This window comes from Zosterops lateralis (assembly GCF_965231275.1).
Source record: "Zosterops lateralis genome assembly, chromosome: 7".
NCBI lineage: Eukaryota > Metazoa > Chordata > Aves > Passeriformes > Zosteropidae > Zosterops > Zosterops lateralis.
This window is the reverse complement of record NC_139767.1, coordinates 211,001-226,661: the sequence shown is the minus strand read 5'-3', so window position 1 is coordinate 226,661 and position 15,661 is coordinate 211,001. Positions and strand designations below refer to the sequence as shown.

Sequence of the window (15,661 nt, the reverse complement as noted above, 5' to 3'; positions counted from 1 at the left end):
TGCTTTCCATCCAGCCTTGGCTTTTCCAAACAGAAACAGCAGGTTTTGGCTCTCTCCACAAGGCCAAGCATTGCTCTCAGTGAATCACTGTGGCCAGCACAGGGGATGCTCCCTCAGTGCATCGTGCTGGCGTTCAGAGGCAGGTGCCATGGGGCTTTGGGGTGTCCCTCCTGGCTGGGATCAGAGCACTTAGAGAGTTGGCAGCTCCCCACGGGAACAGGGCAAGGACCCAGACCCCATGACCACCCAGCCACAGCACCGTGGTGGTGAGTAGGTTTCAAGGTGACCTTCAGCCGCTCTCGAGCTCTCCTCTCCCAGAGCAGCCCTTTGGAGTTAATGATTCACCTGATGCCGGCTAATGTTTGATCCCTGCTGCTTGGAAAAGTGGGAGAGGTTACTTCACCCCCAGCTTCATCATTTCTTGCCTGTGACCTTCCAGGGACCCAGACATGGCAAGGGGGTGAGAGACGGGAGTGGGGAGTAGGGGGGGTGGGGAGTGATTCATGCTTGGAGAAATGCAGTTGGGATGAAAGCTGGAGCTCCCCCCATCCCCACTGCTGCCTGCTAAAGCCTCTGAATGAAGCTGTGTTCCCTTGCCGACCCCTGTGCCCTCGAGGGATGGCCGGGAGATACCAAGGAGGAATGCTGAGACTGGGGGCTGGCAAACCAGGGTCGCACACAGTGTCCCCTTGGTGTCAAAGAGGCTCTGTTTGTGGGGGGATGCACTGGGATCATAGGGATGCTTGCAGAGGAGGTGCATTCCCAGCTGGGACTGCACTTGGATGGCAGTGTCGGGAATGAGTGAGGAATGTGGGGGCTGTGGTGCACCCCGTGGAGTGACCTGATGTGCTGCTGTGTGCTGGGGTCTCCTGATTCCCATGGTGGCAGGCTGGGCTCAGGCCAGGTAGGAAGGTCATGGCAGAGTGGGAAGGTGGCTTGGAGCATCCTGGGGACATTGCCAATGGCAGAATCACTGCACCCAGAGACATCCCCACAGCCATCCCGTGCCAGCACCAAACCCACCGCAGCCCTCCATGTTCTGTGGTGGGTGCTGCCAGTTTGCCACAGGGATGATGGGCTGCAATATTTGAGCTCTGGATGCCCTTTGGAAAAAGCAGGCGTGGCCTGAAAGCTCTGGGGATGAGAAGGGGCACTTGGCTTTTGTAGGGGAGCAGACATTTGAAGGGCTCTCCCCTTACCCCTCTGCTCTCCAGTCTCCATCCAGCCTCTGTCACGCAGGAAAAGTCCATTTGCTTTGGGAAGTGCTAGCACCCAGCTCCCACCCCGGACTCGGGGGCAAGTGGCATGTTTGAGGAGGAGGGAGACTCTCAGAACCGGCTGCAGCTCCAAGGGGAGAATGGTTGCAAATTGCCTTGCTAACAAAAGCCTCTTTCAGCATGTTCCCATCATCTTGAGCCCTGGGGGGGAACACAATGACTTGTCTGCAGGAATTGCAGCACTGCCTCTTATACCCCTGTGGACCCCCCAGAGGAAGCTCTGGTTTCCTTTTTCCTTAAAGCTGCTGTGGATTTGGCTTCCTCTAACCCCAGATAAATGCAATCTCTGCATCCTGGCATTGTGAGGTACTGAGCACGGGTGGGTGACAGGCTGAGAGTCTGGGGGAGCCCTACTCACTCACCCCATCAGTTTTGGTGTAGGACTGTGCACATCTGGGAGTGAAAGGCTGCTGGACTCTAGGATCCAGAGGTTCTCCTCTAAGCAGATTGGGGATGCTCAATGGAGAAGCCTGATCCCAGTACATGGCAGATGAAGGGGCTAGAACTGGTGGCAGACTGGGAAGGAGATTTTCTCCCAGCCAAGTGCTCAGTTTTGGGGTGTCAGGGTTGGGAGGGACTGAGGGCTTGGGGAGCAGGGTGGACATGGAGCAGTTTCAGAGCCAGAGTTACAGAGGATAAGTGTGTCTGGCTCTGGCAGAGCAAAAATTTGCCCCCACCTTTAGTTGGTGCCAGTTCTGATGTCCACACTGCTGGGTTCCTGTCATGGGGCTGGAACTGGCATTGGGGCTTGGCAGCAGGGCAGCCTGGGAATGTTCCATGTCCCCCAGGCTTTGGAAGAGGCACCCAGGTTTTCATCACCATCCCAAGAGACATGTTTTCCTTTTAGGCTGGGCAAGGCTGGGCTGATTCCTTCTTTTTCTTTTCTTTTCTTTTCTTTTCTTTTCTTTTCTTTTCTTTTCTTTTCTTTTCTTTTCTTTTCTTTTCTTTTCTTTTCTTTTCTTTTCTTTTCTTTTCTTTTCTTTTCTTTTCTTTTCTTTTCTTTTCTTTTCTTTTCTTTTCTTTTCTTTTTTTTTTTTTTTTTTTTTTTTAAAGAGCTCTGGAGGACAATGCCTGGCTCCAGAGCTGGGTGGAGGTTCCTGGCTGATCCTCCTGGGTTCAGCCTAGGATACCTCAGGATGCACCTCTGATTCCCCCCACTCCCCATTGCTCTACATGAAAATCAGGGATGGAACTGGGGACACTGAATTGTGTTACCTCCTGCTCCTGGCTCAGGATGGGGCCAAAACTCAGCACTGAGCATCCATTCCCGGTGCAGATCCCCCAGCAGTTTTGGAACCAGGGTGGTTGGATTTCCTCCCTCCCAGGAAAGGAGAGGTTAAAAAGCCTCTTCTTTGGAGCTGGCACCGGCCCTGAGCGGTTGACATAGGAGAGGAGGAATCCAGCGCCCGGTGTGTGGGCGATGAGGATGTGCTGGCTGCCAGAACAACGGGAGCTGGCGGACACAGCGCTGGTTCGCCCTGACCAGATGTTCAATTCCCTAATTCTCAACAGGAGTTGGGAATTGAGTCGACCTCCAAATTGAGAGCATCTGGGAAGCTGAGCTGTCTTGAGCTGCATTCCCAGGGTGTTGCAAGGGGATGGCTCTGATTCCCAGCTGGGGTGACCATAGGATTTTGTCCCGGGATGATGCGAGGGGTCACTGTGATCCCAGAATGAGTATGGATGCAACACTTCCCTGGGGCTCCATGGTGGCTCAGCATCCTGGTGCTCCAGCAGCATCTCCCTACCAGGGGCAAGACCCTTTTGGTTTATCCCATCTCAGGGAATCTGAGCAACTTGATCTAGTGGAATGTGTCCTTGCTTATGGCAGGAGGATTAGAATGATGTGGTCTTTAAAGTCCCTTCCCAGCCAAGTCATGCCATGATTCTGTGATGTCCCAGCTATGGTTGGAGGGCCAGCAGCTGGGAATATGGGGTATACTGGGAGACACATCCGAATGATGTGGTGGGAGTGGTTCAAGCTCACTGCCTTGGCCAACACACAAATCTTGGGGTGGGTGAGTGAAGGTAGCCAGTGAAGAACAGTGCATTTGGGAGGCACAGGCAGGGGTGTCTTTGCTGAGTGACCATCCTTGCCTGGCTGGTTGAGACCATCCCCTTCCTTTTGCAGAGAGCCTGAGTGCCGAGGTCAGCCTGCTGGAGCTGATTGGGGACCCGCCGACGGAGGAGATCCACAGAATTTATGGCCCCGACAACAACCCTGGCTACGTCTTCGGTCCCAACGCCAACACAGGCCAGGTGGCCCGGTATCACCTGCCGAGCCCTTTCTACCGGGACTTCTCGCTGCTGTTCCACATCCAGCCCACCACGCCTCGGGCTGGTGTGCTCTTTGCTGTCACAGACTCCTCGCAGAGCATCATCTACGTGGGTGTCAAGCTCTCGGAGCTGCGGGCAGGCCAGCAGCAGATCATCTTCTACTACACGGAGCCGGGCTCACCCAGCTCCTACCCAGCTGCCACCTTCACTGTGCCCACCCTGCTCAACCAGTGGACGCGCTTCGCCATCAGTGTGGAGGAGGAGGAAGTTGTCCTCTACCTGGACTGTGAGGAGCATGAGCGTGTCCACTTTGAGCGCTCCCCCGATGAGATGGAGCTGGAAGAGGGCTCTGGGCTCTTTGTTGCTCAGGCTGGAGGGGCTGACCCAGATAAATACCAGGTAAGAGCTCGAGTCACCCCAAGGAGTGTCTCCCAAAAGCCTGGGCACCCATGCCCAGAAGAAGCCAGCTCCATATGTGTCCCTGGGGAAGGGGACACCTGTGATGGAGTAGAAGGTGGCTTGACATGCCACTGATTTATTGTCTTGGGGCTCACCAAGGCAAAGCTCTCAAGCTGGGCTGCCATGCAGCTCCCACCATTGCCCTTTCCCAGCAAATATGTGTAGCCTCTTCAGATCTCCCTATTCCTAAAAATACCCAGCTCCTTTGGTGGAGAAGCTGGTTTGGCTGGGAAAATGTCTCTCTTACATGGAAAAAATGCTTAGGCTGGAGCATATCTTTGTTGGCTGATGTTGGGCAGTATCTCCAGGAAAACTCTGGGGAGTGAGGAAGGATGTGATAGCTCAGCCCGTGCTTTGAGCAGGACTCGTGTTCCAGATAAGGGGTGTGGGGAAAATTCCCAGCTGACATGGAAATTCCCTGCAGGACTTGAGAAGAGGAATGTTCAGGTTTATCCTGGGCTGAGCAGGATTTGCCCAGCAACAGAGGCTCTGCTGAAGGGAACGATGTTTTCCCTGTGGAGCTCTGCAAAGCACATTTCTGAGCTTAAACATCATCCTGACTGTACTCCCACGTTCCCCCTGGAATGGCTTTGGGCAGGGAAAGCTCCCCCAGGAAGGGGTTAATCATCGATGGGCTGCTACAAACTGGTTTGCACTGGGATTTGGGATGGTCCCTTGAAGAGCAGCTCTTTGCTCCTGAAGAGCAATTTCTTCGCTCTTGAACGTTATGGGAGGGCCAGGTCATGGCTGTGGAGTAGCTCCTCTCCCCAGCTGCAGGAGTTTGGCACCATATGGAAGGCACGACAACAGCTTGGAGCAGAGCAGACCCTTTTAGCAGGTGATGCTCCCAGGCTTGCCAACCCCCAATACCACTGCCCACCCCCGGTTTTCCCATGGGGAACAGCTGGCCATGGAGGGAAGGAGGCCTTGACTGGGTGAGAAGGGAGCAGCATCTGACTGCCTCATGGTGTTTCCATCACTGTCCAGCCCTGCCTCGCGTTATCTGGAACTAACGGGCATCAAGCGGATTAAAGCCTGGCCCTCGGTCAAGCCTCAGGATGAACTCATTGGGAGGCAGCTGGAGGGATGTCCTGGCACCTCTGCTCCTTCCAGAGTTGCCTTTGCGGCTGTGGCAAGAAACCTGGAGGGACAAAGCCTGTGGGTGACGCAGAAGTCCCTGGGACAGCAGCTCTCAAGGGGGCAAATGGGATCTCAGCTAGGGTCTGGCAGCAGGGTTCATTTGCAGCTGGGTGTGGCACCTGGGGTCATGGTTTAGTAGGGGACCTGGCAGCACTGTGTTAATGGTTGGACTCAATGGTCCTAGAGGGCTTTTCCAGCCTTAACGATTCCATGATTCTATGCACTGTAAGATCTGTGGTGCTGCTGCTCCTTTATCAGATCGAAGAGGCTGCAAAGGGCCCCTATCACCATCCCTCAGTGGGACTGCCTCACTTCAGGGCTTGGAACTGGCTTGTTTCCCATGCCTCTGGAAAACCCCAGGTTTCAACCTTGCAGCCTCTGACCAGCACCACCAGCGTGGCTTGGCAAGCCATGTGCCAGAGTTGGCACCACATGGGCTGAGCAGAGGTAGTGGCCAGACACCCAGGAGAGCTTTCACAGGGATCTTTTGGCTGTGCTCCTTGGTTTTCCTTTCCCAAGGGTTCCCTGGCCACAGCTGACTGCCCTGCCCCACACAAGGACAGCTGGCAGGTTCTGCAGCCCACGTGTTGTATTTCCTGGGATAAGCTGCACTTCCTTACTATTTATTTGTGTTTTGCAAGCACTGTGTGCATCCCAGCTGCTTGTTTATACAAGAAACCACCACAAATCCCTTCCTAAGGATGCTGCCTCCAGGCAAACCCCCGCAGCATCCCAGCCTCAGCAGGAGAAGGAGTGTGGGTATCAGTCTGAACCCCACAGATCCCACTGCAAGTGGAGTCACCCACCACATCCCAGAGCCCAGCCTGGGTTTTCGCTGCTGGGTAGGACACAGGGATGCTGTCGGGAGTCTGCCAAGCTGGGCTGCTGCCCATCCATCTGATCCCAGTGGGGAGGAGCAGGGGACTACACTGGGAAGCAAGCTCAGAGAGAGGAGATAACTCCCCCTTGGTGTCTCTTCTGTGGGCAAGACACCTAAAATAATATTTGGGCTGGCCTGAAAGCACAGTGCACCACGTCTGGGCAAGGAAATGCAATGGGCTTAGGAAAACAAGGATATGAGGTAGTCACAGTTCAGCCAGGCTGACTGTGACATAATATGAATGAGTTATAAGTAGATTAAGTTATATAAACTAAATTATATATACATATCATTTATATATAATTTAAAAATTCAATTCCTCTCACAAGCAAATGCTCCCAATTGGGTAGTGACCTCTTCCAGCTGCTTGCAGTGCTGAGAGCAGGTCTTATCCATGCTTTTCCTCCCACTCAAGGACGTGGTGGCCGAGTGGCATGACAGATCATGTCACAGCAGGGTGGCTTGTCTGTGTCCCCCAATCTGTTCATGGTCTCCTTCCAGGGAGTGATTGCAGATTTGAAGCTCCGAGGGGACCCACGGGCAGCTGAGCACCAGTGCGAGGAGGAGGAGGATGACGTGGAGGTGAGCACTGGCAGCACGGCTGGGGCAGGCTCAGGGCCACTCCCACCGTGCTCCCGACTTAGCCCTCACCCCTTCTCCATGGGCAAACGCAGGTCTCTGGGGATTTTGGCAGTGGTATGGAAGGTGGACAGCAGCCCTCGGGCAAGGCTGAGGTGAGTTGCTGGCTGCAGGTGTTGCACTCAGGGTGAGACACCAAAATTCTGATGAGAAGGGCTGAGTGCCCTGCATGGCTGAGGTCATGGGAGGCTTGATGGTGTCCCAGCACCTGTCCCTTACGGGAAGGCACTGGGAGGTGAATGGTCTCTCGTTGTTGGCACAGGGTGTCCCAGGGCTGGTGGATGCTGTCCCTGTGACCTCCCCCCCCGTGGCAGGGGGCAGTGGTCCCAGGAGTGGTGGGGGGTCCCCGCAGCAAGCTGAGAGGACCAGGGCAGAGGAGACGCTGCGGGTCTCCACGGGAGGTAATTCCAGCAGCTTTCCCCTTCCCCAAGGTGCACAATTGGGAACATGGTGGTGTGGCCGTCCCCAGTCACGACTGGGTCTTTTTCCACAGGCACCAGCCGGAAAGGTGAAAAGGGGGAGAAGGGGGAACGTGGCTTGAAAGGAGACTCAGGGACTGGTGGCATCGTAGGGCCAGGCAGTATCAAGGGTCAAAAGGTGAGTGAGAGTTGGTCCCTGGAGGCTTGAGGGTGCCAGCGACATATCTGTGTTTGATAAACACTCCTCTCTGTTTCTGATCCTCAGGGGGAGAAAGGAGACCAGGGCATCAAGGTGAGCATCACTGGGGGAGCTAGCACAGAGCCATGCCCTGCCTGGTCTGCCACCTCAGGGACCTGCCACCCATCCCCATCTCCCTCCCCTCCCCAGGGCAGTGCTGGATTTGGCTACCCTGGCTCTAAGGGCCAAAAAGGAGAACCAGGTGACCCTGGACCCCCTGGGACCCTCTCTCGGCCCGCTGATGGCTCAGTGGTGCAGCAGGTCACTGGCCCCCCAGGGCCACCGGGGAAGGATGGATTCCCTGGCAGGGATGGTGAGCCTGTGAGTCAATTTTCCCCCCAGAAGGTGTTGTCTGTCCCCCCAACCTACCCACCTGCACACTGACCTGTCCCCTCTCTGTCATCCCTAGGGAGATCCTGGCGAGGATGGCAAACCCGTAAGTGGGGTGGAGGGAGTGGCAGGGTGATGGGGGACAGCCACCCTCTTGTCTTGCCACCTGCTGAGCCCCCACTGCTCCCCTTTGTAGGGTGAAATGGGGCCCCCGGGGTTCCCTGGGATGCCAGGGGAGCCAGGCCTGAAGGGGGAGAAGGTGAGTGCTGGTGTTGGGGGGCAGAGCCCCCCTTCCTCTCACCCCCAGCTTGGCTGATCCCCTAAACCATGCTCTCTCCTTTGTGCCAGGGTGACCCAGGCCTGGGGCTGAGGGGACCCCCTGGACCACCTGGCCCTCCGGGACTGCCGGGACCCTCCTCCAAGAATGACAAGCTGGTGGGTGCCCCCTGGGACACAGGGATTTGAGGGATGGGGGGTCCATCAAGCCACAGAGGTGCAGAGTGCTGCCACCAGCCCCTGGGCAAGCCCCAGTGCCACCAGGTGCCCTGACATGCCCCTCATGCTTCTCCCCTAGACCTTCATCGACATGGAGGGCTCTGGCTTTGGTGGTGACCTGGAGAACCTGAGGGTGAGTGGGGATGAGTGCCTGTCCTGCCAGATGGGAGTGGAGGGACACCCTCAGCCATGGCCCCCCACATCTCTTCTAGGGTCCACGAGGACCACCTGGTCCCCCAGGGCCACCTGGCGTGCCTGGTTTACCAGGGGAGCCAGGACGGTTTGGGATGAACCGCACGGACCTGCCAGGACCACCGGGGCTGCCAGGCAGGGATGGGATCCCTGGGCCCCCAGGGCCAGTGGTAGGTCTACAGGGTGGACAAGGGACTCATCCCAGGGCCACCCTGTGGTGGTGGGGGGCCCAGTGCTCACTAGCCCTGCGGGGCTTTCTGCTGCTGGAACTAACTCCTGGGATCTTACAGGGTCCTCAGGGTCCTCCAGGAAGAGGTGGAGAGGCTGGGCAACCAGGGCCCAAAGGAGAGCAGGTGAGCGTCCCCTGTCCCATGTGCACCAGGAACATGTCACAGCTGTCCCACAGGGCAGCTGGCTCCCTTGGCACATCTCTGAGAGGCCCCAGTTCCTGGGCTGGGGAGCACCATTCTGCTCCTTCCTGGAGCTGGGCAGCTTCTTCACACCCTCTTCTCCCTCCTCCTCCTCCTTCCTAGGGTGATGTGGGTGACCTCGGCCTCCCTGGCCTACCGGGACCCAAGGTACTGTGCCTGGGGTGGGGTTTTTTGGATTCTCCAGTGCAGACTGGAGGCAGGGATTTTGCCTGGGGGAGCCATCTTGCACAGGAATGGAGAGGGGGTTGCTGCTCTTTGTGTTCCTCCCAGATCAGTGCCACAGCTCAAAGGTGCATGGAACTGTTGACCCCACAAAGGATGCTTACTGGGCTCCTACCACCCTGCCTTGGCTTTGCTCCAGGCGCTGCCACATCAGGATGTGGGCAGGAAAGCCAAGGAGATATGTTTCAAGACACAAAGGAGAGCTTGCTTGAGGGGTGCCCACACTCCACTGGAAAATACCCCATCTTATCTTCTGTGTATCATTCTCTCCTGTCTGTTTGCTCCAGCTTCTTTCCACCCTGCATCCCCAAGGGTGGAAATAAAGGCTTGCTGGGAGCCCCTTAGAGCTGGGATGCTGCCCTTTGGTTTGACCATCCACTGCAGCCTGAGCTGGGGACAAAAACCTCAAAACTTAAAGTTTCTTAACCTTAATTCTGACTGTCAGCACTTCTGCAGCACCCAGAGGGCAGATGGGGTGGCATCGGGTGTGAGGTCCAATCCTGTTGCTTCCAGACCCATTGCAATCCCAGGAATGCCTGCAAGCATTCCTTTATGCCACTGAGCTCTGCTGCGGCCAGCCCCACGTGCAAAAACATTCCCATTCATGATTTTAGACGAGCCTCTGGTGGCCACTGTGGACATTACATGGGGAGCTGGTGGGATCAAGGGTGCCCGAGCTGGGCAATGCCCCTTCCCACAAAGTCCCTAGACACGGGAGCATCAGGATGAGCATTCATGTCCTGTCCCAGAGGGGATTTGGGAGGGGATGCTCTGCTTCCTGCTTGCAGGCTCCAGGCAGCGGCCACTGCCACCTTCCGTCTGTTCCCTTCTTGTCCCCTTTGCAGGGCAGCAAAGGAGAAATGGGACCAGCAGGACCCCCAGGAGAAATGGGCTTAGCTGGCCTTCCCGGGCCCATTGGACCCCAAGGGCAGCCAGGGCCCCCCGGCCCCCCAGGACCACCGGGGCCAGGCTATGAGGCTGGATTTGTGAGTGGTCACTGCACTGATGGGGTGGGATGAGCTGGAGCCAGGGACAGACACAGCTCAGCCTCTTCTCCCTGCATTTAGGGTGACATGGAGGGCTCAGGGCTGTCATTCACCCCTGGATCACCTGGACCTGAAGGACCACAGGTAGGGCTGTTCCTGTCCTTTCCCTCCTCTACATCCTGGGCTCCCTGGGGTATTCCCTGCCATCGTGTCCCCTGCCATCACCCAGTGCTCATGGTCCCCTTGTTGCTTGCAGGGTGTGCCAGGACTGCCGGGGTTGAAGGTGAGGAACTCTTCCAACATGCTTCTGGCTCCATCCACGTAGGATGCCTGCCAGCAGCCTGTAGGGATGCCTCTGACACCTCTTTCCTTGCAGGGAGAGATCGGCAGCCCCGGACAGCCTGGCTTGCCGGGACCAAAGGTATGAGCCCTGGGAGATTATGATGGCTTTTTGCCAGCAGCTGGGTGTGCAGGGCAGTGGGCAGGACCCCTGTGCTCCCCTACCTGAGGCTGCATCCTGCCCTTTCCCACTCCCATTGCAGGGAGATGCTGGCGTGCCTGGTGTGGCTGGCCGCCCTGGCCTGGAGGGCTTTCCTGGACCACAGGTAGGAGCCTCAGCCCCCTAGCTCCAGAAGACTCCCTCCCCACTCCAGGCAGGGTACCCTTGATTGCAGCAGCTCCATCCCCTAGCAGCCAAAACTCCCCCTCCCTGCTGTGGGGCCCGGCTCACTGCACGCCAGTGGTGCCCACACTCTTTAGGATCCTGTCCCTGCCATCTTGCTGCCCCACTGACCACCACCTCCACCCAAAATCATTGCAGCCTGGCTTGTTGCCTGGAGCTGGAGGCAGAGGTGGGGTTGCCTGAAGGGTTTTTTTGAGACGAGGTGGGAGGGGGTCTGGACTTGTGAGCCAGTCTGTCTCCATGTAGTGCTGACTCCTTCCTGCTCCTCTTTCCAGGGACCCAAAGGTGACAAAGGCAGTGCCGGTGAGAAGGTAGGTGCCACCAGGCTGGGGATGGGAACCGGCCACTGGTGGCCCTGAGCTGATGCCTTGTGTCTTCCAGGGAGATCGAGGCCAAGATGGAGTGGGGCTGCCTGGCCCCCCTGGCCCACCAGGTCCCCCTGGACAGGTCATCACTGTCTCCAGTGAAGATGTAAGTGGTGGCACCTGGCTTCAGCACAGGGCAGGAGAAGGGGTATTCCAGCAGCCATCATGAGGGAGACCTCACCAGCAGCTCTGACCCTCAGAGCCAAGCTCATGGGGTAAAACCTCATTTTGTCTCTTTTTGCAGAAGTCCTTGGTGGCTTTTCCTGGTCCAGAGGTAGGTGCCTTCCTGCCACCTGTGCCTACCCCTCAGCAATGCCAGGAGGGCACCCTGTTTTTTGAAAGAGGGGGTTTGCTCTTAAGAGCATCTGTGCTTTTCTCTGCAGGGCAGACCAGGCCATGCTGGCTTCCCGGTGAGTCAGTGACACATTTGGGGACCACAGGGTGGCCCTGGTGAAAGCTGTGGTTGGCAGTCCTGATGTGCTTTGCTGCAGAGTGGTGGTGATCGAAGGGGAGTTTGGGGCCTGCCTTTGGTGGGTTGGGAATGACGTGAGCTCTGTGTCCTTCCTGCAGGGTCTGGTGGGACCGAAAGGAGACCAGGGGTCAACTGGTCCCCAGGGTGCCCCAGGGTTGAAGGTAACTGCTTCAGGCCACCTGCATCCCATGGAGTGGTCACATTCCTGGTCTCCCATTCTACCTGGCCACCAGGTGACACCAGCCCTCTCACAGGAGGGAGCCTGCATGTTTCCTCCTGCCTCCTATTCTCTTGCAGGGAGAGAAGGGGGAGCCCGGTGTCATCATCAGCCCTGATGGGACCGTGGTCACTGCCAAGGTGAAAGGAGAAAAGGTGGGTTCCTGGCAGGAATGGGGGGCACATCCCCATGGGACACATGCCAGGTGGTCCCAGTGATGATGCCCTTTCCCTCTCCATTGTTTGTAGGGGGAGCCAGGGCTGCGGGGCCCGATGGGACCATCAGTAAGTCACCATCACCATCCTCCTCCTTGTATCCCACAGGGAGGGATGGGAATGATCCTAGGCAGAGGGGGTGCCCCCATACTGGGCATCCTCATCCTCATCTTCTCTTCCTTCCAGGGTCCCCCGGGACGAGCAGGGATGAAGGGAGAGATCGGCTTTCCAGGCAGACCCGTAAGACCTGCTCCCGGTTTGTTTGTGTCCATCACCTCCACCGTGTCCCCCTCCCTGTTTGCACGTCCTGCACCAGCTGAGCCCCACACTCCACCATGTCCCTGAGGGGTGGGGCGGTGCCGAGGTGCCAGAGGTGACTCCAGAGCACCATATGTGACATCAGGGGCTGACAGGGGAATGGGGACAAGGCTCATTGTGCTGCTCATCCACAGGGACGTCCTGGCATGAACGGGCTGAAGGGTGAGAAGGGTGACCCTGCGGATGTGCTGGGCTTGCAGGTGAGCACTGCTGACACCCCCCAGCTGCTGTCCTGCAGGACGGGGCACACAGCCCGAGGGTCTCCCAGAGGACCCCAGTCCCTTAGGCAAAGGGCATGTCTCCTTCTCTCAGGGGCTGGTTGTCCCCCTCCATGGTGGGGACTGTCTGCTTTGCAGGATCTTGACAAATCTTCTTGCGCCCCACAGGGTCCCCCAGGGCCCCCAGGGCCCCCTGGGCCCCCTGGGCCACCTGGCAGCATAGTCTACAACAATGGCAATGTGAGTATCACCACAGTCACCATGATGAACATGCTGGTGACTGGGCCCCCAGTGTCCCCTGCCTCCCTGGAGGGCACTCAGGATGCTCTGCTGACATCCTGGCTAGGGCTGGCATGTGGGACTGTCACCAGCATTAGGGGGGTCCCCAAAGATGCTGCTGTCTCTGCAGCCACTTCCTTTGCATCTCCACAGACCTTCAGCGACTCCAGCCATCCGATGTTCCCTGGTAAGGGGGTGTCCCTCTCCCAGCCTCCTCTGGGCAGTTCGGGGAAGCTCGGCAAAGCAGAGCTGGGGGGAAACCCCCTTCCTCCCTTCCTCCCTTCGAGCTGCAACTCTGAGATGGCATCTCTGCTGCTGCCCACAGGTTTCCATCACTTCCCAGGACAAAAAGGGGAGAAAGGTGACACTGGACCCCCAGGACCCCCAGGTAGGTGATTGGTCCCTGCTGGCAGAGGCAGGCAGGTGGTGGCTCATGCCCATTCTGGCTCCTCTCCCCTCCTCTCCCTTTCTCCACAGGCCAATTCCCCTATGATGCGAGTAACTTTGGTACAAGCCTGCGGGTAAGCCCTTTGCACACTGGCAGCTGGAACCCAGCATGGTTTGGGGTAACCAGTGTGCCCCAGCTGCTCACCCTAAGTCTGTGCCATCCCACAGGGTGACAAGGGAGATGCAGGTCCCAAGGGTGAGAAGGGTGAGCCAGGCAGCACCCCACTCTATGGTCCTGGAGTCTCTGGACTTCCAGGGCCTCCAGGACCCCAGGGATACCCTGGGCTGCCAGTGAGTACCTCATGGGGTGGGGAGTGAAGGGGGGCGCAATGGGGGCTGCATCCCTGGGGGTTTTGCTCAAACAGATGTTCTCTCACACTGCCTAGGGTCCCAAGGGGGACAGTATTATTGGGCCACCGGGGCCTCCAGGACCTCAGGGTCCCCCTGGTATGGGATACAAGGGGCAGCAGGGCCCCCCTGGCCCTCCTGGACCGCCTGGGCCACCTTCCTTCCCAGGTCCCCACAGACAAGGTCAGTACCTGCTCTACTGCATCCCTCCCTGCACCTGCAGCATCCCTGCTCGTATCCCATGCATCCCTCCTTGCAGCTCTGCATTCCTCCCCATACTGCACGTCTCTCCATCTCACTCTCCTTCCTCCACAGCTGTCAGCATCCCTGGGCCTCCCGGACCACCAGGACCCCCTGGACCACCAGGCACTAGCGGGATGTCCTTGGGGGTGAGTTGGGGTTCTTGGCAGGGGTTGCCTGTGGTGCAGACAGCCAATCCCTGACCTCTGCCTCGGGCTGTGCCTGCAGCTCAGGGCCGTGCCCACGTACCAGGCAATGCTGAGCGCTGCGCATGAGCTGCCCGAGGGCAGCCTCGTCTTCCTGACCAACCGGCAGGAGCTCTACATCCGCCTGAGAGGGGGTTTCCGCAGGGTGCTGGTGAGTAGGGGGGGCTGGAGGGGCACCTGGCCGCAGCTGTGCTGCCCGGCTTGAGGGGATTGCGGACAGCACTGCCCTGGCGGTTCAGTGGTGATTCGGGTGATGCTCGGGGTCCCCGCACCTGTACGCGAGGAAAAGGAGAGGGGGGCAGCTGGGATCTGATGTGCCATGCCCTTGCAGCTGGAGGAGCACAACCTCATCCCTAGTTCGGGTCTGGTGAGTCCTATGTTCCCTGTGCACATCCTCATCTCTATCCTCCTTCCCAATCCCATCCCTATCCTCCGTCCTCATCTATCTTCATCCCATGTCCAATCACCTCTATCCTTCAACAATCAACTTCATCCCCTTCTCCATTCATCCCCAACCATATCAGTCCCCATCCCCAACCATCTCCATCCCCGTCCCCATCTCCATCCAATCTCAACCATCTCCATGCCCATCTTCATCCAACCACATCCATCTCCATCCATCCCCAACATTCTCCATCCCCATCCCCACCTGGGGCACCATGCCCCCCCTCATGCCTTGTCCCCCTCTGCAGGACAATGAGGTGTACGACAAGCCGCCCACGCTCCACTATGCTGGCCCCCAGCCCCGCGGGCCCCTGCACCCGCTCCGCAACCACGTCCCCCCAGCTACTGCCCGTCCCTGGCGGGGGGATGAGGTGGTGGCCAACCAGCACCGCCTGCCCGAGCAGCCCCTGCTGCACCACCAGCAGGAGCTCATCAATGGGTACTACATCCACCGCCGGCCAGATCCCGCCCCTGTGGCCGCCCACATGCACCAGGACTTCCAGCCTGCCGTGAGTGCCACATGCTGGCCAAGGGGAGCTGATGGTGGTGGCCAAAGACGCATCCCTCAAGCCCCCATTGTCCTCTCTTGGCAGCTTCACCTGGTGGCCCTGAACACCCCGCTGAGTGGTGGCATGCGCGGCATCCGGGGCGCCGATTTCCAGTGCTTCCAGCAAGCTCGGCAGGTCGGGCTGACCGGCACCTTCCGCGCCTTCCTGTCCTCGCGCCTGCAGGATCTCTACAGCATTGTGCGCAGGGCTGACCGTGCCACCGTCCCCATTGTCAACCTTCAGGTATGTGTGTCCCCATCCCCTTCCTGACACTCTCTGAGCTCCAAGGGATCATAGAATAGGATCACAGTTCTATTATGGTTGGAAAAGGTTTCTTTACGATCATCAAGTCCAACAATTAACCCAACACCACCAAGGTCTGGGATGCAGAGCATAGTAAAGCCCCCATCCATCATGAAAAGCATTCTCTTCCCAGAGGCTGCTGGGGCTTGGAGCTTCTGGAATGCTCTGGGGTGCAGGCAGGGCTAAAACCCCTCCTCCTCCATTTTCCCACCCTTCCCACCAGGATGAAGTGCTCTTCAATAACTGGGAAGCCCTTTTCATGGGCAGCGGGGCCCCACTGCGAGCCGGTGCCCGCATCCTCTCCTTCGATGGCCGGGATGTCTTGCGAGATGCAGGATGGTGAGTGCAGGATTGAGCCACAGGGAAATGGGGTT

At 58.0% G+C, this 15,661-nt stretch overlaps 1 protein-coding gene across 9 annotated transcripts in view; it reads left to right on the top strand.

Annotated features, from left to right (window-relative positions):
- Positions 1–15,661, top strand: part of COL18A1 (collagen type XVIII alpha 1 chain) — a 36,560-nt gene that overhangs the window by 19,477 nt on the left and 1,422 nt on the right. For 3 of the 9 annotated variants that reach the window (XM_083865542.1, XM_083865538.1, XM_083865541.1), the window contains 40 exons: positions 3,409–3,953; positions 6,535–6,615; positions 6,708–6,767; positions 6,935–7,073; positions 7,166–7,269; positions 7,357–7,383; positions 7,480–7,650; positions 7,739–7,765; positions 7,856–7,918; positions 8,008–8,094; positions 8,234–8,287; positions 8,367–8,516; positions 8,637–8,699; positions 8,880–8,924; positions 9,845–9,985; positions 10,067–10,129; positions 10,242–10,268; positions 10,362–10,406; positions 10,528–10,590; positions 10,943–10,978; positions 11,049–11,138; positions 11,277–11,306; positions 11,416–11,442; positions 11,603–11,665; positions 11,802–11,876; positions 11,970–12,005; positions 12,123–12,176; positions 12,389–12,454; positions 12,611–12,712; positions 12,905–12,938; positions 13,077–13,139; positions 13,229–13,272; positions 13,367–13,489; positions 13,585–13,729; positions 13,862–13,935; positions 14,015–14,143; positions 14,324–14,359; positions 14,685–14,945; positions 15,030–15,227; positions 15,511–15,626. In XM_083865542.1, the coding sequence (XP_083721668.1) occupies positions 3,409–3,953; positions 6,535–6,615; positions 6,708–6,767; positions 6,935–7,073; positions 7,166–7,269; positions 7,357–7,383; positions 7,480–7,650; positions 7,739–7,765; positions 7,856–7,918; positions 8,008–8,094; positions 8,234–8,287; positions 8,367–8,516; positions 8,637–8,699; positions 8,880–8,924; positions 9,845–9,985; positions 10,067–10,129; positions 10,242–10,268; positions 10,362–10,406; positions 10,528–10,590; positions 10,943–10,978; positions 11,049–11,138; positions 11,277–11,306; positions 11,416–11,442; positions 11,603–11,665; positions 11,802–11,876; positions 11,970–12,005; positions 12,123–12,176; positions 12,389–12,454; positions 12,611–12,712; positions 12,905–12,938; positions 13,077–13,139; positions 13,229–13,272; positions 13,367–13,489; positions 13,585–13,729; positions 13,862–13,935; positions 14,015–14,143; positions 14,324–14,359; positions 14,685–14,945; positions 15,030–15,227; positions 15,511–15,626 (3,757 nt within the window). Of the gene's footprint in view, positions 1–3,408; positions 3,954–6,534; positions 6,616–6,707; positions 6,768–6,934; positions 7,074–7,165; positions 7,270–7,356; positions 7,384–7,479; positions 7,651–7,738; positions 7,766–7,855; positions 7,919–8,007; positions 8,095–8,233; positions 8,288–8,366; positions 8,517–8,636; positions 8,700–8,879; positions 8,925–9,844; positions 9,986–10,066; positions 10,130–10,241; positions 10,269–10,361; positions 10,407–10,527; positions 10,591–10,942; positions 10,979–11,048; positions 11,139–11,276; positions 11,307–11,415; positions 11,443–11,602; positions 11,666–11,801; positions 11,877–11,969; positions 12,006–12,122; positions 12,193–12,388; positions 12,455–12,610; positions 12,713–12,904; positions 12,939–13,076; positions 13,140–13,228; positions 13,273–13,366; positions 13,490–13,584; positions 13,730–13,861; positions 13,936–14,014; positions 14,144–14,323; positions 14,360–14,684; positions 15,228–15,510; positions 15,627–15,661 lie in introns of those variants that run through there. The other 6 variants (XM_083865545.1, XM_083865539.1, XM_083865540.1 and 3 more) reach the window with 5 other exon arrangements.